General features: G+C 38.3%; 1 protein-coding gene across 2 annotated transcripts in view; it reads right to left on the bottom strand.

Annotated features, from left to right (window-relative positions):
- Nucleotides 1–1,141: 1,141 nt before the first annotated feature.
- Nucleotides 1,142–24,700, bottom strand: part of GRM7 (glutamate metabotropic receptor 7) — a 556,942-nt gene continuing 533,383 nt past the window's right edge. Inside the window, exon 10 of one of the 2 annotated variants that reach the window (XM_026650481.1) lies at nt 1,142–2,296. In XM_026650481.1, the coding sequence (XP_026506266.1) occupies nt 2,247–2,296 (50 nt within the window). In that variant the 3' untranslated portion in view covers nt 1,142–2,246. The remainder of the gene's footprint in view (nt 2,297–24,700) is intronic. The other variant, XM_026650480.1, reaches the window with a different exon arrangement.

The raw sequence follows: 24,700 nt of genomic DNA, 5'->3' as shown, positions 1-24,700 counted from the left end.
ACTCTGTCAAAAAAACCCATTGATCCCAGTTAAGAGTATTACCTGCCGTATTAGGTGCTCACTTTGTTGAAGAGATACAAGGTACAGATTATAACACCTGCACAGGTCTTTCGCCCACCTGAAGGGTACTGATAATTGTGCTATCTATCTAAGGGTTCCCCCACCCCCCGTTTCTGTCATGGTCCCCTGAAGGCTGCTGTGGACAAGAGAGGCTGCAAAAGAGCTTCTCCCATTAGTCCCCAAAATGTGATCAAATGCCTCCAGTCACTTACAGCCCATCCAACCGGTCCTAAATATCAGCTTGGCTTTGGAGCTGCTACTGTGTTAAGACCAAAATAGGCACCAGAGAAGTGATCAGTGTGTAAGTTTTATAAGCCCAGGTTGAAAGATTTGGAAAAACAACAACCCAGTATTCAGGAAGCAAAGAATGTCTAAGGAGCATACAAGTTAAAATAGGCTTAGCAATGACTAATGATTGAAGTGATTTTCAGCTCAGTTTTGATCCTGCCGTCAGCGTTCTACAGGTACAAGGGATACTCTTGTAGCCACTTGAAACGGGGAACTACTTGTTCAGCTTTGGAGGTTGGAAGAGGGCAGAATTTTGTTCTTGGTGTTTCAGCCTATCCACAATCACTGCTCTCACTTTTCAAGGGAATCTGAGTTTTGGTTCTTGCTCCACATTTGGAAAGTGTGGATCTGATTCACGACTGATGACTCGTGTTGATTACTCCAGTTTTGCATTGGCATCATTCTACTGAAATTAATGGAGCGACATTACTGAACCACTTTAGTATCCCAGTGTGAATCAGGCCTCGTGCCTACATTTTCAAATGTGATTAGTGATTTGGGGAACCTCACTTTTGGAGTGTCCACATTGAAAGACCTGATTTGAAGAGGGCAGGGGTTCAGCTCATTCTGAAAAAACAGGCCCCTTTACATTGTCTCAGGTTGAGTGCCCAGTGACTTTTCAAAAATTGAGGCCCAATCTGGTTCAAGTACTTTTACATCTTTTTCCGCTCCACATGTGACAACTCTCATGAATATACTAGCTAAAAGGGGGAGGGGAAGAAACAACTAAAGATATTTATTGCCGTAAATAAAAAAAAAGTTAACCAAAACCTTTTATTGATACATTCTTGGACAATATCACAGGATCGAGAGAGAATGGAAAGGGGGGGGAAGAATTTGCCGGAAAGATTGTTTTCACTAATTGGCACATAAGCAGCAAGATTAACGAAATTACTTATTACAAACAGTATAAAACATACATGCTTTTTTTTTTTTTTTTTTTAAGTCCTCATCACACTGGTCAATCATGGTGGGCATCAACAAAGAAAAACCTTAAGACATGTAAAAGCCATATTCCTTCTTCCAAATATTGTAAGAATAATTGAAATTATTGCAAAATAGTCATATATCTTAACTAAAATAACAAAATAGAACACAAATACAAATATCAAACAAATTATTAACATGTACTGTAAAATACATTACTGGCATGCATTCCACATAGCAAGACCTCTATTAAAACCAAGCAATATCCTTCTTGCTTCCTCTGCAGCCCATCATACTTATGAAAGGCAGGGGCTCACTTCGCCAGCACAGTTTTTGGTCTTTAAATAACTTTTTGTTGTTGTTGTTGAATTTAAAAAAAAACATATATGGATTGCAGTGATACAATAATAATTATACAAGTCATGTACATAGTTCTTTTAAATCCTCAGAGATTTGTTTTTAATGTGCTAACATCTGAGAGAATAGGTCTTCAATGCAACTGTGCATTCAAAACAAACAGTGAATCTTTGAAACAACATGGATGGAAATATGCAAAATTCCTCACAAACTGTACAGAAATTTCAAAAACTTGCAGTCTGGAAGTACATATAAAGACAGAATTAGCCCCTGTAAAGTCATTGTCGCTAAATGCAGTTCACCCATAAAGAGCTGGGTACTCATGTATTCGAGCTGGGTACTCAGTTTTCATACTTCCCATACATAGAGAAGGTCCAAGGTCACAGCCCAAGGACAGTGCCAGTGACTTATTAAGCCAAGAATAATTAAGAATATTTCATATAGCAGCTGTTCAGAACGCTTGGTCCTCTAACATTGGTCTCCGTATTAACTGCCTGGCCTTTAAGCTTCTCCAGCGGTGGATACACTGCAGGTCAGGAAGAGGCCTATGGCAGTTTGGGTGACTGAACGGATGAAAATCTTCATCCTTCCTCAACTCTGTCTGAAGAAATGGACTAGATAACCAGGTTATTATAACTGACATACTTCTTTTTTGCAGCAGGGCCTGAAAGAAAGGAGGAAGATGGAAAACAGTCACTGACCTGGAAATCTGAAACTGTCCTTAAAAAGGCCTACTATTATTCCCTAATTAGTTGACACAGTGATGAGAGAAGATAAGCAGATGGTGACCCCTTTGCACTGATATCTTTACCTGTCAACTACTTCCCCTTAGAAGACATCCGTTTATTAATATTAATCTAAGAAGATTACTGATTAGATCAATTTAAGTGGTGTCTCCAGTTCTGAATATAACAAACAAAATTACCATAAATTTTTCATAGTTTTACAGTGTCTCCGTACTGCAAAGACAGAGAGACAAGGACTAGATTCCATTAAGGGTTTTTTGTTTTTATGTTTTATGGTTACACATTCTCTTACTTCTTAACTCTCATAGACTTTAAGGCCGGAAGGGACCATCGTGATCATCTAGTCTGATCTCCTGCACTTTGCGGGCCACAGAACCTCACCCACCCAATCCTGTAATAGACCCATAACAGAAGGCAGGTGGGTAGCTGGGGAGCAGACTCCTGAAGCAGACCTAGGAAAAGAGCAGCTCCAGGGAAGATTCGTGGGCTACATTTCATTTTCTCAGATCTAAAAATAAAATATTTTCTATTCAAGTTTAATGATTGCTGGGGACTTTAAATGTTCACTGTTGGAGATCAAGAAATCTGATCTGTTAGGCCCATAATTTATATCTGAGTTTGCAAAATAAATAAATAAAACAAATAAATAACCAGTCAATAAATAAGTTATGAAGTATGCTACTTTTTGATAGTAAAAAATTGTGAACATTTGTGCAATGGCAACCACACACACAATTCCATGACATTTGAATCTATAGTGTTTGTCAAGTAGCTCCCATGTGGAACAAAAAAATATCTCCATTGCTTGTATTTGAACTTGTATGATTCAATAGATAAGCTTATAAACATATGCTACTTATATAAATATGGGCTTTTCATATATTACACCCCATCCACATATGTAACATAAAAATGAGCATTTGTATGAAACAAATGTGTTGATAGAAAAGTTTTTAAAAACCTTTGAAATCATATATATAATACCATAAGACTACACTGAACATTTTTCTTTTCTCTTGATATCCCAAAAGTTTACAATTTGTTTTTATAATCATGCTTACTAACTGATGCAGCTATTAACTATTATTATTTGATAATTGTGTTCTTTGAGTAACTTGAATTTAACACAAAACAGTAGAGAGGTGTATCATAAACGACATGCACAGAAAGTAACACAACATGCAAGTAAAAGTGAGCTTTGATGCATCCTCCTGATAAGAGTTAAACTTGCAAAATGTACACAAAAGACAGAGAGCCTGAGTTTCTGGGATATTTAATATTTGCTGCTCCCGTTGATGTCAAATACAATTGTGTGTGCTTAGCACCTAGGAAAATCAGGAGCCATTGCAATAGTGAAGCTATTTAAAAGCTAACACTTAAAAAAAATCAGTAATACCTGCCCTTCAAAAAAAGTTAGACCACATTTATAAACATTTATATTTATAAAACTAATTATTGTCAGAAATACTCGTCTCCACATATACCCACATCCTTTGGAGATAGCTTTGTGCATCTTCACAGAAGAATACAACTGAGTTGCCACATGTTTCCTAGTCACATAAGCCTAAATAGCTGGGGGAAGGTCCTCAGTTTGCGTAGATGATAGTTTAGCCCTGAGAATCCGCTCCCAGTGTGTCTAATCAAGCTAAATTGGGAGGACTATTAATTCTTTCCTCAAACTTTGATATAATGGGTTCATGAATCGCCAAACACAATGGTTTGGCGACTGCGATATTTTGTTCTCATAAGGAAGGTTTTCACCAACAGCACAGACTGTTTCAATAATTTAATGTACAAGGATGCAACCAAATAAATACTCTTGTCAAAATGCTCATTTTCTTCACTGGCTACTTCCCAATCTGCTCAGATCAAGAGAAATAAGGAAACAATTTTACATTTAGGTATTTTCAACAGTGTAATTTAAGAATCTTGAATGTGACTTTGCCATTTTATATTATTATTCTAAATCCACATTTAGTCACTTCCGGCTTCACTGTAAGTGTCAAAGAAATCTATTCAATCCAACTCAGGAAAAATGAAGAACACCTTCAACAACACCTCTGGGAGTGGAGGGTGCTCAGCATTTCGGAGGATGCATTGTACCTTGACAAATCGGGGCAAATGTGGGTGAGTAACAATTAATGGGTTAAACAATTTTATTCATAGAAGGTTTACATAGTAATTACCTGTATAATGATGTGACACACACTTTGGCTTTGTACCATTACATTTTCAGGATTTCAAAGAGCAGTAGAGAGTTTATTGCATTTATACCAATCAAGAGATGGAGATTTAGATAAACTCAAATCTTGGTCCATAAATTGTCATCCCTTTCCCAAGCTGTCAGATTTTTTCCTCTCTCGCCAATGAAATAATTATTTTCTCTGCAGCTGAAGCTTTGCTGTGACTGGTTATCCTCCAATATCAGCCTAAATATCTCATTTGTCATTTTTCATCCTGCCTAAGCACCAATATCAATCAAATACATCAACACCAAGTGAGCTCAAATAAAAATAATTTTTTTGTGAATATATATTTCTGTTTGCTCACATTGAAAAGATAGAATACAAACAATGAACTCATAGATCACGAGGTTGTCTTTAGTACATATTTTCCCCTTTATATTTTAACAAAATAATGCTTTTCTACAGTTGACAAATACAACATAACTGATCTGGATAAAATAATATCCCATGAATAGCTATGTATTTCATAAATTCTGTGGGGGAGGAAAAGGAATTTCTCTTGATTTATCGATTTTAAGGCCAGAGGGACTAGTGGATACCTCCTGTATAGTACAGGCCATAGAATTTCACCCAGTTACCTCTGTAATGAGCCCAATAATTTGTGTTTGACTAAAGTATATCTTCCAGCAAGGCATCTAGTCTTGATTTCAAGACTTTAGAGATGGAGAATTCACCACTTTCCTTGTAAGTGATTTACTACTGCTGTCTGAACTCTTCAATGTTTTGGGGAATTAGAATGATGAAGCAGGTAGGGATAACATTTTCTCAAAGAAAGACATTTCCATGCATAGAGAGTGTGCCAAAGAAAACCCCTCAGCATCTACCAACATGCTTTAATCTGAGATTCCCCTGTACTTAGAATGGAAAATAGGTAGAGTATCAAAGATACTGTGCTATGCTAATTGTTAGTAAGTGGCGGCATTTTAATGGCAAATACTGACTCTCCTCTGTGTAACTATATGTCTTTCCATCTGTAAGCTAATATACTTTCACACTGTATACTATGACATTTTAAAAAACAACATTGTAGTGAGTCGGTGTGGCTCCCCTCCTGCCCAGGAGAGGGAGAGCCCGTACAGACACCCAAGTGGGCGGAGTCACTGACGCCAGTTCCCGCCGCCCGGAAGTCAAGGGGCGGGACAGGAAGTATAAAAGCTGACCGCCAGAGCTCAGTGAGAGCCCAGCCACCGCAGGGAGCAGACGTACGGCCAGGAGCTCGCGGCCGGGAGACCTCCGAGGCCGGAGGCCGTTGCCCTAACTGGCCGGAGCTGCCCCGGGCCCACTATGTGGAGGAGCCACTGGAGCGCTCCCGGTATTGGGAGGAGCCGTTGGGACTCCCCCGCACCCACTGCGAAGGCAAGACACCACCAGAGCCCTTCCGCCCCTGCTGTTACCCGGAGGAGCCGCCCGAGCCCAATTACCTGGACTTCTCCGAGGAGCTCCCGGACCTGCCGCCAAGCCCCGGCCAAGAGGAGCCCATGCTAGTGGACTGGCCTGGACCCGGGGCCACGGACGAAGTAGGCCCTGAGGGGGGACTTGGAAGTAGCCCGGGGGTAGCCGACCCCGGTCAGGCTGCAGACACATGTGAGCCGATGTCAGTGTATTTTGGTCAGGATACCCCACTGACTCGCAGCAGCAGCCGCCGCTACTAGGGCCCCAGGCTGGGACGCAGTGGAGTGGGTGGGCCTGCGTCCCCCCCGCCACCCCTGCACGTGGGTGGCAGGTTTCCCCCTCACCCAACGCTCAGGTGTAGGAGCCTGGGCTTACCCCAACTGGTATATTGTTGCTCAGCCCCTGCCCCAAAGGGCCTGAGCTGTGACTGTTTGTGCCCCGCCCTGATCCAGGGCCTGGGCCTCCCAATTAACTGTTATATTGTTGCTCAGCCCCCTGCACCAAAGGGCCTGAGCCCCTGAACTGTGTCTTGTTGCTCAGCCTCCACACCAAAGGGCCTGAGCCCCTGAACTGGGTATTGTTGCTCAGCCCCTGCACCAAAGGGCCTGAGCTCCCTAACTCTTTGTTTGCTCAGCCCCTGCTTGAGGGCCTGAGCCCTGGACTAACTGTTTGTCTGCTCAGCCCCTGCTTGAAGGCCTGAGCCCCTGGGCTAACCAGTTGTTTACTCCACCAGTAGTGAGTCGGTGTGGTTCCCCTCCTGCCCAGGAGGGTTGAACCCCGGCACGAAACTTCCACAAACATTAAAAGGATGTTTTTAGGTCGAGAGTTGAGAATTCATAAGATAGGAAATGCCAGATTTACAGTTGCCCATGCAATATTAATTTGCCCCCCTTGGGTGTACTTATGATGATACAGTTTTAAATTACATGATCATATACTTTTTTTCCCAACAGGACTCTTGCTTCATTCAATATGCGGGATGGACTGTGCTCTCTCATTGAGCATCTGTTCCAAACAAAACAAAGAAAACCCCATTCAAACAAACTACACGTTACAATTGCCTGTGTATGGTGCTATCACTACAGAAATGGGTTCCATCCAGTCTTTAACTTAGATTTGCAGGTCCTGATCCTCAGTTGGGACCTGGTGTACTGTTGATCTACCTGTTTATTTCTATTATATTTCCAGTATTGTAAGTTCTTTAGGGCAGGAACCAGGTCTTTGTAGGTGTTTTTATTACACTCAGCCCTGATCCTGTTTGAGGCCTTTGGCCACTACCATAATATGAATGTTAAATAAAACGTGTGCAAATGACTGGGGATTTCAATGTTCAGCTCAATTCACTTTATGAAGTAACAAAGCTGAAATTACACACAAATACACACAAATGTATGAAGAATATCTATATGGACATAGCTCACTTATACTTTGCTCACTGATATAGACTTTGATTTAAATCATTATCTAGAAAAGTGGAACATTTGTGACTTTATAGACATCTGCTGATGCAAAATCCCTTAAATCTAATAAGATAGGAACAACTAGTAAGCAAGATCCAGAAAGTACACCTCTACCCCAATATAACGCTGTCCTCGGGAGCCAAAAAATCTTACCACGTTATAGGTGAAACCGAGTTATATTGAACTTGCTTTGATCCACCGGAGTGCGCAGCCCCCCTCCCCCGCCCCGGAGCGCTGCTTTACCGCGTTATATCCGAATTCGCGTTATATCGGGGTAGAGGTGTATAACAATATTTAAATGGTGTTGGATGTATGCAGACAGTTGCAAGTACTAAATTATACCTTTGGATTTGCCCTTCCAGCTTTGTAAGATTGAAGTGAAATAAAATTTACAGATAGTATATCAAATCTCTAATATATGTATATTGTTGTGAACATGCAGAGAGCAACATAACATGAAAAGTATGGGTCTTGATTAAAGGATTCCTGCAAAATTATTCATCACGGAATAAAAGTATTAATGCACAGAAGTGCTTTGTTAATAGTGTTACTTTACAATTCTACAGCATCTTCTTTCCAAGGATCTCAAAACTCTTTCCAAATAGTAATGAATTAAACTTAAAACTCTGAGAACAATTGTGAGCGTGGGTGGGTGGGTATGCATGTGCACACCGTTCCTACAGTTTACAGATGGAGAAACTTTGGCAGTGGTGTGTGAAACAAACAAGTGATTCTTATTTCATTTCAGGTTGGTATGTATCTATTCCACAAACCTCACCTCAACTTGCCTGCTTCCTGATAACCTCAGCAGAGAAGATAAAAACTGTATAGGCCATTTAGACTACTTTTTCATCCATAGCATGCCTGCAGTCTTCTGGATGAGAGAAATTATAACCTGTGCAACCAACAAAATGCTTGACCCATCATTTAAGTGAAAGGTTTAATTCAACATACATATGTGTGTGTGTGTATTATATAATTATTATTATTATTTAGTATATTTAAATAATTGCTAGCTTAACTGTACTTTAAATAGTAAAATTACTTTAAATATTGAAAATACCTTTTTGATTACCTGTAGCAAAACAAGCAATTATAGAAAGTAAACTACTATTATATACATAGTACTAAAAATGTATTACATATACCATTTAACCCAGAGGATCCCTGCTTGCTCCCTCTCTTTCCCATTGTCAGTTCTAGATCCTGGCACTAGAGCAGCTCAGAGCATCTGGCAGCAATAATTGTGGGAAAGTCTTGCTCAGCCCCTGTAGCTGGAGCATGCTCAGTACAGACAGAATCTTTGCTGAATTTAAGCTACTAAAAACTAGCGTGTGTGAACTGAGAGTTTTCAGCTGCTCATACCTTGGTCTTATTTGGATAGTTTTTCATGGGAGCGGCAAAAGGCACATTTTCAAGCCTTGGTTCCAAAGCATGGACGTGCTAAAGTTGCTCAGTGAAACAGTTGTAAGAATTTTCTTTTTTAATCTGGGCAAAACAATATTTTTCTCTAATCTCATTCTTGGAAATGGATGAACCATTTTTGCTTGAAACTTGCTAAAAGTCAGCCTGAGACAGAAATTCAGCATGGGATATTACCGTCAGAACAGTTAAGGTTTGGCAAAGTTATAAACAAGTGAAAACAGTCTCTTATAATGGAAAGTGTTGGACAACTTTAGCTATAGACAACACTACCAGACTTGCCTGTAATAAAAGCTACCAAACTCTACAGGTTTAATTTCTTTCAGGCAGAAACAGGCATTCATTTTCAGTTATGTACTATATTCCAGGAGGACTATAACAGATTCATGTTCCCTTCTCTGTCTAAAAAATCATTAAAACTTTTCTGTTTCCCTGTTAAACACTGTCAAGTACCAAATTTGATTCTTGTCCCTGCCCTAAAATGTCCAACTACAGTGCTGTTGGACTGGTTATCATCTTTTTTAGTCCCATCATATGGGGTGTTCTTTACGAGTCATCTCCCTCCAAAGTGTTCTGCTCAATGCCATACACTGTCTTATACCACATGCTAACTAACATGTCTTCCTTTATGACATCCCACCACTTCTTGCTGGATCAGCTTCTCTGTCTTTTTCCTTCAGTTTTGATTTGTTGGACTGTGTAACCCACTTGTCAGGACTGCACGCTACAAGACCAAATCATCTGAGCCTGCATGCCTTCATTTCTTTTTTTTAATGGATGTTACTTTGAGCATGTCTCTAACATGCACATTCCTCATCAGATCTTTTTTTTTTCCTGACTCCACTCATCCTTCTCAACATTTGCATTTCTGTGACCCAGCTCTTTTGCTCATATTTCTTCTTCATTGCCCAACTCTCAGTGCCACTGGTGGACTGGTTATCTGGGTTCTAAAATGATACTGTCTTCCAGTTTCAGTTGTTAGCTTTATTTGTGTACCCTATTTATTTACATTTCCAAGGCACTTATTCTCCATATTTACTATCTGGGACACTGTACAAGATTTAAAGAAAAATCAAACCGAAACTGGAACCATCATAAAGTGAATCAAATCACTTTCAATTGGGAAAAATAGGTTTCTGTGCATTTCTCTTTCCTCATTTAACTTAATCTTAACTATTTCTGTACTTTTCGATCACTGCTTTGATTCTCAGCACTATTTTTTTCTTTAAGCTATATCCTTCCACCATGAGTGATTTCCCCCCACCCCCAGTTTTATTAATGGGTATTGTTGAAATGCTCTATTGAATCATCTTGATATTTTTAAATGTATTCCAAACCTTTTTAATTTCACTGAGTCATTTATGGGAAGATCTCTTGGTATTTCCACCATCTCACAACTGAAATATCATTAGAAGATTATTTTTGGGGGGAGAATAATTTAATCACTAGATTTCATTTGTATCACCTTGTCTTCATTTTACTTAGAGGGTAACAAATATGGAGCTCTGTCCTGTGACCAATCATCTGTTGTATGATTTCAATGGGCAATAGAATGAGGCCGCACTTATTTTACTTGCCAATATTTTTCAAGTGTATAGTTGGTGCTATTACACAATGCTAAACCACTGTTATCAGCTAATCAGGTTTCAACTATAGCTCTCAACACTTTATCACTACTTCTACTTATAACCAAAAGGCAGAATGAGCCAAAAACAATCTCGAGTGAAATTGGGAAATCTGTTTTTTATTTCTACAGAGAAAAGAGAAAACAAATGCATCCAATGTCCCCAAGAAAACCTAATTTGTGTTATAAGATCTAACACTTCAAAACAATGATTGACATGATTTTAAAAGATTCAATTACAACATGCTTTGAAGTACATAGAGAGAGTCTGTTGTGGAACAACACTAAAGCAGTCTCTGAGATTTACGATAACTTCTGGGTAACTTGATTGATTGTGTAATTTAGTAGCATTTTTGAGTGTAGAAAAACCAAATAAACAAATGCAGCAGCAGCAGATTCCTAATGCCACTGTTTTTATTCAGTTTGCTGGAGATAGTTGCAGAACTCCAAATCTAAAATGATTATTTTAAAGTAGAGCGCTATATTTTAAATTCGGACATTTGAAAGCCACTCTAAAGTACATCAGACATGCCAAGAGATCACAGCAACAGGATTAACAAACAGTTTTTCTAGTAAATGAGAGTAAAAGAGATGCCTGTTTAATGGGTGGAGTTTTATAAATGATATACTAGTATTTGGGATTAACCAAATACAATTTGCAGCAAAACCAATACCCTGGGCACATTACTTTTACAGAAAATACTTTTTCTTTCAAATAAAGGACAATTATATTTTAATAGTTTTACAATGATATTGCTGTGTAGTAAAAAAGGGAAAGTTAAAAGATCAGCAGTAGAAGCTACTAAAATGTCGACATTTTCCACTCGTTGTTACACAGTCAAACACAGACACTCTTTATTCTAAACACGGGAGAAATTCCACTGGGTGCTAACTGTTGGCAATTGCTTTAATGTTCATCACTGAGCAGGTGAAGGTGACTGCAAAATTTTTATAGCATTGAACAGTACATATTCTGAGTAAATTTTAATCTTTATTACTCTTTTTTATTTTAAACTCTCATGATTTCTTAGCCAAACATCCCCAAATCTTTTCTGTGCTAGTCAAAGGTGCTGACTAAATGCTAATGTTAGAGTGTTTTGTTTTAGACAAATGAATGTCTTTGTCCTAGTGGGCCTGCACTTTACTATCCATTCTCATTTTACCCTCAACTTTACCTGACCCTATTCTGTTATCAATAAGCTGAATTTTAGCTGGACCTTAGCGTGTTAGTAAATAACGGAGTGTGTGTCATTTTACTCTAGCCCTTGACCCTTAGGGAAACATGTCCAGATATCCAGAAAGGAACTACTTGTAACTGATATGGTATTTTCTGTGCTCAATAAAATAATCTATTGAAACACACACTTAGTTTATAGATTATTTATGTCATGATGACTTGGTTACAGATGTCTTCTGTAACTGATAAAAATGGATTGTTGAACAGATGTCTTTAGCTTATCAATTACATAAGCAGATACCTTGAAAAGAAGTCCACAATCAATAATTCATTTTCTTTGTCTCTTTTCTGTTCACACACATAGTATATAAAGACAAATGTTGTTATAGCAATGTCTTGAAATGGACCAAATGGTGTAACTGATAAGGATGCTCATACATTCTCTATAATTGACAAAATGCACAAGGAACATTTGGCATAGCATGTGTGATCTATAATCAATATAACCGCAAAACATTAATGGATGGATGAATGGCTAAGAACTAAGAGCTTATTATGGTTACATATTGCCCCAGTAGTGATAAATTAATTACAAATATCATTGGCTTATTAATTCAAAATAAGATCAAGCATGAGAAAGGATTTTTCTTTGTTCTAAACTAGTATTTAAAAGATGAGTTCTAGTAAGTTAGAAGTGAACTGAAATACACTGCCATCATTTCTCTAGTTCCAGAGATCGGTATGTATGTTTCCTTTTTGTATTCTGTGTAGTTCAGTATTAAGTCTTGCATGACTGTCTTACTTAAATAAAACTTCAACAGAGTTAGTTATTTGACATCCTGACTTACTGAATCCGGACTCCCAACAATACCAGTCAGTGCGAAAACAATGAAGAATGACTGAAATATGGTTCTCCATCACATGGTTTTCTCTTAAATTACGAAACCCCATAAAATAAGACTCATTTTGAAAGGGTGAAGACTCCACTAAACACTTTTTGCAATGGTAAATATTGATAGTTTGGTCCAAACCAAAAATATTTGGATCCAAAGAACCCAGATTTTGTGGCAATTTTGATCTGAGCCCAAATTTTACCATGCCACTATCCTAAATCTCTCTCTGTCACATAAAAATTAACCTAGAAAACTCAATTCTTCATTGAAATGCTTGTTTGCCAAATTTCAAGACTAAAATCAATCATTGAATGATAAAACAGTGGAATATCAGTCCTGCTTTTAGTGGAGACTACAATGTGACCTTACCTATGGAGTGGAGACAGAGGCCTTCTTAATAACGGATTGAATAAAAAATCCTATGCCTCAGCTCTGGAGAAACCTGGCTATATTCTGTGGTCAGGCCCATGTCTATTAAATATACATTCATAGACTTGAGCTTGGGTTTTCCCTGCTTGTGCCTTTACACAGGTGTTTCTCTTACTGCCACATACATTTTGCTTCCTTTCCCACTCTGCATGAGCTCAGTTCAGTATAACTTGCAGAGGCAGAACCTGTATCATTGTAACGACAATACAAAATCAAACTGTCGCAATCTAGTCTTTCAACCCATAAAGTAATTTAGTTCTAAAATGCATTCTATAGGACCTGAATGAATAGCTCTCAACAGTTTGATTTTGTATTGTTATTTCTTGCTAAATCTTAGTATAATTTTCTTCTTATTAAGGAGCAATAGTGGCTTCAAACTCAGAGTGAAAACCCAAAAGTGACATTCTAGCAGTCTAGCCACACCTAGTTACACAGGAAAACAATTCATAACACATTAGACATGTTGTCATGGTATAATGCACAGCCACCTGTGTTATATAAGTATGAGCCCAACGCCAAATGTTTCTAGCAACTCAGTACTATCGTTACAACAGATCACACCACCAGGAGTCTTACTGCATTTACAAAACGTGCGTCTCTTTCTTCCTTTTTCTGTTTTGCCTCATTTGCCAAAAGAATGCGCGGGAGGCCAGCTAGAATCACAATAGATTCTACTTGTCAGTATGCAGGGTGTCCAGGAAGAAATCTTGTACACATTTTCAAGTACTCCAGATAGGTGCACTGTAATGTCAACCTGAGAGATCCCAGCTCACAAAGTTGCTACTTCCAAGAGAGAGATAAGAGATTCAACTCATCTTTATTTCCTATACAAAATATGAAAAGTATGACTTTAAGATAAGTATTTTTGGATTTGAGGCTTTTGCATATTTCCCATAATGCCACATAAGAGACAATGCAATGTAGGTTTACTTACATCTATATAAATCCACTGTATACAAGAATGCTAGTAGCCCATATCAATATAGAGAATTTTAAAAATCAATAATATTAACGGATCTTAATAAATGCATATGGCAAGAGTTTCAATCTTGAGTGCCTACAGCTAACTGCTTAACACTTAAATAGTTACCTAATTTTCAGGGTTGCTGAAGACCCTCAGTTTCCACTGTGGCCAGTGTGCTTTAAGAGGTGCTAAGCACTTTTGAAAATCAGTCCATTTATTTAGTTGCCTATCTATTGATTTAGGTATGTAACAGATATCCAACTCTAAACATGCTGGCCTATACTTTTAGTACTAAAATAAACACCACCAAAATATGTAAACTCATTTCTTGACCTGAATGCAGAAGAGTGAACACACAACAAACCTGGATCTAAACTGAACTGACTCTGGTCTGGCATGGTTATTTCTAAATACTGAATACGGATATGACTGGAAGTAGAGTGGGTTGGTATTAATCACCTGCACAAGGTTAAATTTACAAACAAACAAGCCATTGAAGTACACAGCAGTAATGCAGAAATTTCTCTGATAATGAACCTCCACATTTACACATAAGAGCTACATTTTGCTTTCAGACTGTCCCCACTCTGTTGACTTTAATGGAGTAGCAACAACATAAATGAGAGCAAAATGTGTCCCATTCCATGGACACAGTTGAAAAATGCAATCTCACTTGAAGAGTAAATATGCATGTCTTTTAAATTATAAATTAAAAATAAAATAAATTATATATATTTCTTTTATGGTGTGGCATGCACTTCTTTTACAGTTGTACATTGGCTTTGCATTTACTGTTCTGGAGAGCTGACTTAAAATCCTAACTCCGGTCATATGTGAAAATCAGTTTGCATGTGTTACCAGTGGAAACTGGGCTAAGACATTACACTTTGACATGGTTAGCAATATCTGCTCAAGGGGTTGTTGCATAGACTAACAGAAATGCCAGAAGGTATTATTATTATTAAGATATATAATACTGGCATGGAAGCAAGGCACAACTAGCATATATCACATGCTTGTGCTTGGCAATAATCATTACTTTTGGTCTGTAGTTCTTCTGAGCATAAAATTTACATACAATTTGAAAATAAACAAGAAGCCTCAGTTTTTCTTTGTTTTCAGATGCAGATAAACAACAGTGAGGTGGTGAGATTTTACAAGCAAGCTGAAATGGGCCTTTTGCTAACTAGAATTTGATTCTCTGGTGAGCCAATTTGGAGAAGCCATAATAATAAAGAAGGCATCTTGATCTCCACAAAATCCTACAAGTTCACCAGCATGACATTTATCTTAAGGAGATGACCATGTATCAGTAGTCAACTTTTCTCACTTTCACTGTGAGCTATCAGTTGTCCAATTAGTTGCATTCCATCCCTCTCCACCATTTCCCAGAGGTTTGTTGTCAATCCTCTGCCCCAAAAAAGATATTGGCCTTTCACTTTCACAAGAAAGTATCTACTGTTTCACTAATGGGGTCTATTTTAGGATATACTTCACATGCCACTCGTCAGACCAACTTAATAGAAAAGTCTTTTTCTTTCATGATAATTAGTGGGGATTGACGTGAAGATGACCTGTGTCTAAGTACATGAAAAACACAAAAACATTTAGCTCAACTCAGCATTTAATTCAAACAAGTGATGGAGCTAAAAGGTGTCTGTGTGGCACCTTTTCAAGCCAATAGCTATAATGAAAGTGCCACCGCCAATGAATGACCCATCACTCTTCCCGGCTCTCCAACTGCTCGAAAGCTGCCTCTGCTCCTGATTCACACATATTTCATTTTCTTTGTTAAATTACTTGTAGGTCAACCCACCGGTGGCACAGGTATTTCATGACTTCTCACAGCAGACAATGGTTTAACAGTCTTTTGAAATAACGGCATCTCTTGTTCTAAAATCATATTAAAAATATGCACAGACCAAACTCCTCTTTGGATCTAAAGTTAATCCCTTGATGGGTTTCCTTATCTTGAGCATGGGCCACAAACAAAGAAGCTCCTACAGAATCCAAAAGGAAGGCAGATCTGTCAATAGTCAGAGTGAGATTTTTACTCATTTTCACGTCAATTTTATGCACATTTGTTACCTTTTCCAATCCTAAAGAGAAAAGATTTACAGTGCAAACGATGAATTTTATTACAGCCTACAGGCATCTCAAGCTATTAAAAGTATGAACCATGATTCTCTTACTATTTCTGACGTTGGAGAGAGCCCCAGCATTGCTATGACTATGAATTTGAAACTCCAGCCCTTATTCCTGACACCTGATGTTGTAGATTACCTGTAGTAGATTCAGGGGCAAATGAAACTGCTTCTTGTATCAAATGCTGAGAAGGCCACAGTCACACCTGGGTAGCCCTGTGGATTAGTGATTGAAAAATACTGAAATTCATTTTAACAGTTATGTTGATGACTCTTCCTGTTTTTTTTTACTTTTTTTTTTTTGTCAGGGTGGGTGGATGTATGTTAGAGAGAGAGAGAGAGAGAGAGATGATAATGAAGTCCTGAAATGCTCTCCTAATGTTTATTCTAATCCTACAAATTTGAAAACTTAAAATGCTAATACTTCGGCTTTAATATTTAAATGGAAACATTTTTTACTATGTCATCATCATATTTTCAGATCTACACTCTTTTCTCATTATGAAAGTATGTTGATGGCTTTTCCAGTACATAAATGCCTGAACCAGGATAATCTGTAAATGTGGTGGTGGGTTTTTTTTGTTTTTGGTTAGTTGTGTGTTTCTGTAACCACAGTCTGAACCGAGTGTTGGCTTTTAAGGAGATCAGTGTACAGAACCTAATGTTTTAATAATTAAATATAAATATATTAAGCTACAAATAAAATATCACCGAAAATGGTGTTTCTCCTAAGACTGCTTTATGGCCTTCTCCTCTCATCAATTACACATTAGCTGGCATGGCTCCTTGTCAGTCTTGGTAAAGCAGAAACAATTAGCAACCCAACACTAAACACAGCCAGAAATAGCAGTGCTGTCCTAGTTGCCTTGGAGGTTTATCAACAGATTAGAAATTACAACAGGGAATCAGAAGTTGCTAAAAAAAATGGGTTCTTTTTCCTGATTTCTAATTAATCTAGTGCATAAATACCATAAGAATAACCTGGTGCCAAGTTCAGTGGCAACAACAGTTTTCTCTTTTTTTTTTTTTAATTACAGCACCAACACATTTTGCCCTGAGAACTGTTAGCTGAATTATCACTCCTTACATCACATTGTAGTCCCATTTGCTTTTGCTCTCTGGGTTTTGCTATGCATACACAGAACTGGTGTGTAGATAACAGCCTCACACATGAGCCTGAGCACTGTACCAAGCACAGCTGATAAAAATGTGAATATAAAGATAATATAGTATTTTTAATTAAAACAATGGCAATACATTGAGTTCTTGTGGCACTATAGAAGGAATAGCACTGATTTGAAATAAACAGAGCATGGGCAAGAACTGAATTAATTCCCCTAAACACCTGTACTCCAATTCATGCCCTCTCCCATGCATGCATAGTCCCCTCAATATGGGGATCTTGTGATATGCATAAAGGAGAAGTAGCTCATATTAATTTAGCTCAGATTTCTCTTTTGGAACAAAATATAACAGTTTCCATTCCACTCTTCTGGCCAGTATTTTTCACTGAGGACCAAATCCAGTAAAATCCATAAGCAGGGAGAGAGGCAGCCTATATTCTGTGTGTCTTTTATACAGGTTTCCATGATGCAGAGCTGGATAGAGCTTTTGTTAAATATAGTCCTTAAACTCTCAATCCAACAAATCCAACACTTCAGCAGGTGTTTACTTTTAAGCATATGAGAGTAGTATGAGAGTAATCCATAATGTTTAAATGATTTGCTAGACCAGGGCCTAACTGAACAGTGGATATTTTTTATTCTTTTTTTTTAAAACATGGGAATATAAAAAATTTTGTGGGGAAGTTACATGTGAAAACATTCCAAAGCAAGTATCCCACTGACATGCACGGAATGACTCTGCATGGATTCCTTACTCTAACTGGGATCACTGGGTTGGTATTTCCTAGACTTTACCAAAGTCCATCCTAAGGTAGGGAAGAGACTGTGGGAGGAAAGTGATTGAAAGAGCAGGTTGTAAGACTGTGCACATAATACTTCAACATTGTTTATAAAACAGGGTTTACAAATTAGAATTAAATAGAAAATCATGGGCCAGCTCCTCAGGTGGGTTAAGGAGTAGCTCTATTCACTTCATTTAATTAAACAGGGTAAGTTTTGGGTCAGACTTTGTGTGCGTGGGTGTGTGTTATTAACCACCAAATATTTTCCTCTCTTGGAATCAATTTTCTCTGATTAGACATTGTTAATGTTCTTTGGTTTTGTTTGCTATTATCATCTCACCTGACTACACCCCACTTATTATAACGAAGGTAGAGAAGAAGTGTGAGTTCATATATGTGTGAAGGGCATTCTGGATACTATAATAATGGGGGGGGGGAACATGACAAGGGAGGCATGAGGGTTGATTATTGTTTTAAAAGTTCAGGAAATTGCAGATAACGTAATTAAATGCTGATGAAAGGCTGTGAGTCCTGTGTAAGGATGAGGGGCAAGGCATGGGGGAGATAATGGAGTTATGATATTATAGGAGCAGATTTAGTATTCCACATGGATTTCAAGAGACACAAACCCCCTCTTTTTATTCCAGTTTCCCAAGGTACAAAACAAAGTGTAGCTTGTTAATAGTGTGATGCTTTTTACATTTCATGTGAATAGGTATCCAAGCTATAAGGCCCTAAATTGTCACTTCAAATAGGATCAAATTAAGTAGCTATAGACCTGGAGTAGAAAGCTGTGAGGGACTAAAATGGCATAAAAGAAGAAAGAGTTCCAGGTTGCCTAGTAACTGCTACCTTTTCTGTGTTTTATATGAATGGAGTCTAGATACTTCTGAATTTTTGGTATTTCTTCTTGTAATATGGGGGAGATTTGCCATTTCACTGTGCAACAAATTAAGCTACTTGATGTAGTATAAGGACCACAAGACTATGCCATAGGACTGAGAGAGTAACCTTTGCTGCCAGCAATGATTAGTACAGACCAAGACTGAACGGCTCAGACTCTTGTGCCACTAGTAATACTCTTTCACCACAATGTTGCTTGTTCTGATTTACTTCAGGGCAGTAGTTACTGAAAGTCTAATAGCTGTTCACTGGCATGAGTGAGATGGGTTGGTGGTATCACCAATGACTTCAATTCCAAAGGAAAGTTACAGGCTGAATGGTCTGGTGAACTAAACTACTCTTTCATGACTAAAGGTGGTCTTTCTAGAGCAGGTTTAAGGCTCTTTGGCAAGGCAACTTTGACAAAGTTTGCACTGTCCCCGTTCTCATCTATGGATAGAGAACTTCAGCTAAATTTTTTGAATTCATTTTCCTAATGTTCAGATCAGGGCCGGCTCCAGCGTTTTTGCCGCCCCTAGCGGCAAAAAAAAAAGAAAAAAGAAAGCCGCGACTGGCGGCACTTCGGCGGCAACTCTACTGCCACCGCTTCATTCTTTTCTTTGGCGGCAATTCGGCGGCGGGTCCTTCCCTCCGAGAGGGATTGAGGGACCCACTGTTGGCCGCCCTAAGCACCTGCTTGCTGCGCTGGTGCCTGGAGCTGGCCCTGGTTCAGATGAACAGGCAGCTTCTTGAATGATTTAAAAACATCCACCTACAAGGTTGCCAAAGCCATCTCTCCATTTACAGTCCTGCCGGTAATTCTTCAAGCTCACCCCATTGATCAGTTTCAACTGTTTTCCTACTACAGATGTGTGAAGTTCTCTGTAACTTTAAGTCATCACAATCTGTATTCAGCCAGAATTCTATCAATTTTCCAGAACTGGTAGTGCTGAAATAAAGGCAGATTCACAAATTTCTTCCTTAACTTGAACTGGAAGGTGGTCATTACAGTTTAATTATAAATTGGCTCCTGTAACTTACACCTGTGTTTTAATGGCCCTTATGGGGCTTTGATTTTGCACAGTTGCCCAGATACAGATCCATCCCCAGCTCTGACTCCTCTTTCCTCTGGCTCACCCATGCCTTATCTCTGATCTGCTCGGGCTGTTGCAGTGATGGTGCATAGTCATTAGCTGTGCCTTGATGTTGGAGTCCCCTGCACTGTCTATATTCCTTTGGGGGCCTTCAGACCTGTGCTAGATGTGCTTCGGATGTATAGAGCCGGTAACAGAAAAAGCTGCTTGTTCAGAGTAATAATGAAGATTTATTTCAAGACAATCTTCTAGAAGACAGGTCATTTCCTTCCTGACTACAGTTCTCCACTTAGTTTGCTCACGTGCAACATTTGTGTATTTAAGTGAACACTGAGTCTGCCTCTACATGGCACGTAGACCTGCCGTATTCATTTTGTGTTTCACATAATGGCGGCGTGCTTTTACACACCATTATAACAACAAACACAACAACCATTATCATTCTGCAAATCTAATTTGCAGAGCCTCGGCCTACTGAAATAAAAGGAGTCAACTGGGCTTCTATGGTGCTTAGAGATATTGGATGGCTATATATTAGGTCTCCCCTTTCATTCACTGTAGGGAATAATGCAATTTTGGAGACATTCATTTAAGATCCTTCTGTAGAGAGAACATTAAAATCTACTTACATGCTAAACTGATATTTGCCTTCTCAGCTTGAGTTGGTTGCAGAGAACTTCAGCACTATGATAGAGATTATGAGTTTCTCTTTTTTTATTCAATATTGAAAGAGAGCCCCTGAAGGAGTTGCACCTGCTTTTTTAATTCAGGACAGATTTTCCACCTTCATCTTGATATTAATTTAATATATTTTCTTGCTGTTTTGTTTATTTAAACTGAGCTGCTGCAGGTTGCCCCTCCAAAAAATGAAACATAGCAACCCTGTAGGAAAATCTGTACAAATCTGTTAAATGCAATTTGAATGTTTCCCACCTGTGTTATACCAGAGGTGAATTTTATACCCAAGAAATTACTGAAGGGTCATTTGAAATTTTGATTTATCTTTGTTGAGTCTGATGGATGAGTGAGTACTTGAGTACTGCAAAACAGTATTCACAAACATTTGTTTGAACAGCTGTGAACTTCAACCATGTTTGTGCACCTTTTTATTCACTAATAGAGAATGTTCACATAAAGCAGATTTTGTTTACACAACTGTTTGGGGGAAAGGTCATTCTCTGAACAAATACCATACGAGCATTTTCGTGCAGGTGAGAGTATTCATATTCTAAAAGGAATGTTTGTTATTCAATATACTCCTGTTCGAAAAAAAAAAAAATTCAACCAGGAAACAGCAACAACTCTATCTGACTTATGCAACCAATTAGACTGCTCAAATAATAAATGGTGCATATAGACAGAGCAAACGGTTCACAAACAATCCATGTGCTGAAGTTTCTTCATGTACACTGTTCAAACAATTAGGAAAAACAAGAAGTAAATAAAAATATCGAATTCTTTGTTAGATAATTCACAAATAGAAATAAAAAAGCTAACTGCTTCAGATAACTTCATAACAATAAGACTAGCTCTAACAGATTGGAATTTTACCTCTTGTGAAAGTTACTGAGGCAATAAAAGTGCGAGTTTGGAGGCAGCATACTCCGGGATGTTGTCCTTGTAATTCTCACAAGTACGTTAGTAATTCATTAGTATGAGTGTCTAATTCTCAGTCTCTGTCTGCTTAAAGATTATGCAGAAAAATACATCTACAGTTCCCAGGCTAGATTCACTACAGGGATTGTGTTGCTATTTAATACAATAATAAGCTTATATACAAGAGAAAGAGAGAGGGTGAGACACTAACTCCCGCTCTGACTCCTTTACACCATGTAAAAGGGCAGATACCTTAACAGCATTGTTTCAGGCTATGGAAGGATGTCCTGGCACAGTCACTGTGGAAGAAAGCCCTATGGCTCCCTTCTGATGACTCTTCTAGGGGACAGGAAGGGGATGGGCTGCAGCAGGCAGCACTGCAGAGATTCTGGCCAGCATTGTGGCCCATACGACAGGTCTGGAGAGACTGAAGTAACTAAAGCTGTCTAAGGCCCCCAGCCACTGGGATGCAAGTCCTGTGCTGTCCCAAATCTCACAGAGAGAGCTCACCTACCTATAAGGCACCTTCAAAACACAGAGTCCCTGCTGCAAAGAACATATAATCTAAAAACACAAGGCCAAGTTCTCTGCTTTTACAACTCCATTGACTTTTTGACTTTCCACTGACAACACACAAACACAAAGGCATTTATACCTAAATATAAATGATATACCTCTCTTACCCTTCAGCAAAGGGTATAACCTCAAACTATGTGAAGGAAAGGCAGAAAGAATAGTAAGCCAATATGGCTCCATCAAAAGCGCTTTCATGACCAGAAAATGAGAAAAAGAATCCTACAAAAAGTGGAAACATGGATGAATTGCTGAGGAAGAGAACCAAAAAAATAGCACAAGAACGTAGGAACAAAAATCAGAAAAGATAAGGCACAAAATGAGTTACACCTAGCAAGGGACATAAAATATAGGGTGACCAGATGAGGGAAAGAAAAAATTGGGACACATGGAGGGGGGAGCAAAAAAAAAAAAAAAAAAGCCGAGTCAGTCCCTGCCGGCGGAGCAAAAAAAGCGCTGCCAGTGGATATCGGGACGTGTGGTCACCCTAATAAAATGCAATACAAAAAGTTCTTTAAATACGTTAGGAACAGGAGAAAGAGGAAGGAAAGTGTAGGTCCTCTACTTAGCAGGGAAGGAGAGCTAATATTTGATGACATGAAGAAGGCTGAAGAGTTTAATGCATATTCTGCTTCAGTTTTCACTAAAAAGATTAATGGTGACCAAATACTTAACACAACTAATATTTACATGGAATGGAAATCAAAGTAGGGAAAAAATGGTTAAATCATATTTAGATAAGTTAGATGGATTTAAGTTGGCAGGGTCTGATGAAATTCATCTTGGGGTACTTAAGGAACTAGCTGAAGCAATCTCTGTACTATTAGCATTAACAAGAACTCGTGGAGGATGGGTGAGGTTCCAGAGACTTGGAGAAGGGCAAACATAGTACCTATTTTTAATAAGAGGACCCATGGAATTATAGGCTAGTCAGCCTAACTTCAATACCTGGAAATATACTGGAACAACTTATTAAACTATCAATTTATAACCTAGAGGGATATAAAAATAGCCAGCATGGATTTGTCAAGAACAAATCATACCAAACCAACCTAATATCCTTCTTTGACAGTCTTATTGGCCTAATGGTTAGGGGGAAAGAGTAGTTGCAATATATCTTGATTTTAGTAAGGCTTTTGGCACAGTTCCACATGACGTTCTCAGAGAGCAAACTAGGGAAATGTGGTCTAGATGAAATTACTGTAAGGTGGGTACACAACTGATTGAAAGATCACACTCAAATCATAGTTATCAACAGTTCACTGGCAAACTGTGAGGGTATCTAGTACTGTTCATTATTTTCATTAATAATTTGGATAATGGAATGGATACTATGTTTATAACATTTGCAGGTGATACCCAAGCTGGGGTTGCAAGCACTTTGGAGAACAGGATTAGAATTCAAAATGACTTTGACAAATTGGACAATTGGTTTGAATTCAGTAAGATGAAATTCAGTACAGATGAGCGCAAAGTGCTTTACTTAGGCAAGAAAAATCAAACACAAAAAAGACTAATATCATTTTAGAGGTCCCTTCAAGCCCTATATTCTGTGACTTTAAATTGAGGTAGTTTGTGGTCTAGAGATCTGAATAAAGGGCTGAGATGCAGGATGTCCATCCTGTCTAAACTGATGATTCACTGCATGGCATCGGGCAAGTCATTTAACATCTTTATGGCTCAACTGTAAAATGGATATAACCTTTATGTGCTAACTTGCCTCAGGGGGGATCTGTGTTGTGAGGATTAATTAATGTGTAGATAGTAATGAAATGTAAGGCTAAAGTATTAGTGTCGCCAAACAACGTCCAGCAAGATATCTCAAACATTCTATTACTGCTATATTACTTCATATGCTAGATTATCTGGAACTGTTTCTGGTACAGTTTTTAACTGTTCAGATCTTGCTTAAAGATCTGCTGACATTCAGCAGATGACTTAGTTCACTTCAATTGTTTCAATAATTTACCAAATTCATAAGGAAAATGGTCATTTACAATTAATAAAATAATTGTAGTCACATGTATATGTAATATATTCTGTATGGTATAAAATACAGCATTCATATAATAAGCACACTCGAAATATATGTTGATATGTCAGTCATTTCACATGAATATGTGTATTACTTTTTAAATATTTCTTGACTTATCCATGGTTAAATTTAACACACATGGCTTTCTTATTATTACTCCTTTTAGAAATGGATATTTATCATGTCTACTGTTGTACAACCTCTAAGCAAACTCAGACTACATATCTAGTGAAGTACATTATATAACTGTTCTTGAAGTGAGCCTGATACCCAGGGGACTAGTAAAATACCGCATGGAACAGTGTGAGTGCCATAAGTAACAATTACAAATATCCGAAGTAATGGTTTCTTTTAACTGGGATTGCTTTGAAGTTCCCAAAAGGATTTAATAGGAAGCAGAAATATAACCTTGTCTGATCCTCAGAGCATCTTGGGATTTGAAGTAGGCTTTTTCTTTAAACCAAGTCTATTTTTTATAATTTTTT

Source organism: Terrapene carolina, unplaced genomic scaffold, assembly GCF_002925995.2.
Source record: "Terrapene carolina triunguis isolate 2854851 unplaced genomic scaffold, T_m_triunguis-2.0 Scaffold89, whole genome shotgun sequence".
NCBI lineage: Eukaryota > Metazoa > Chordata > Testudines > Emydidae > Terrapene > Terrapene triunguis.
This window is presented reverse-complemented; position numbering and strand designations above follow the sequence as displayed.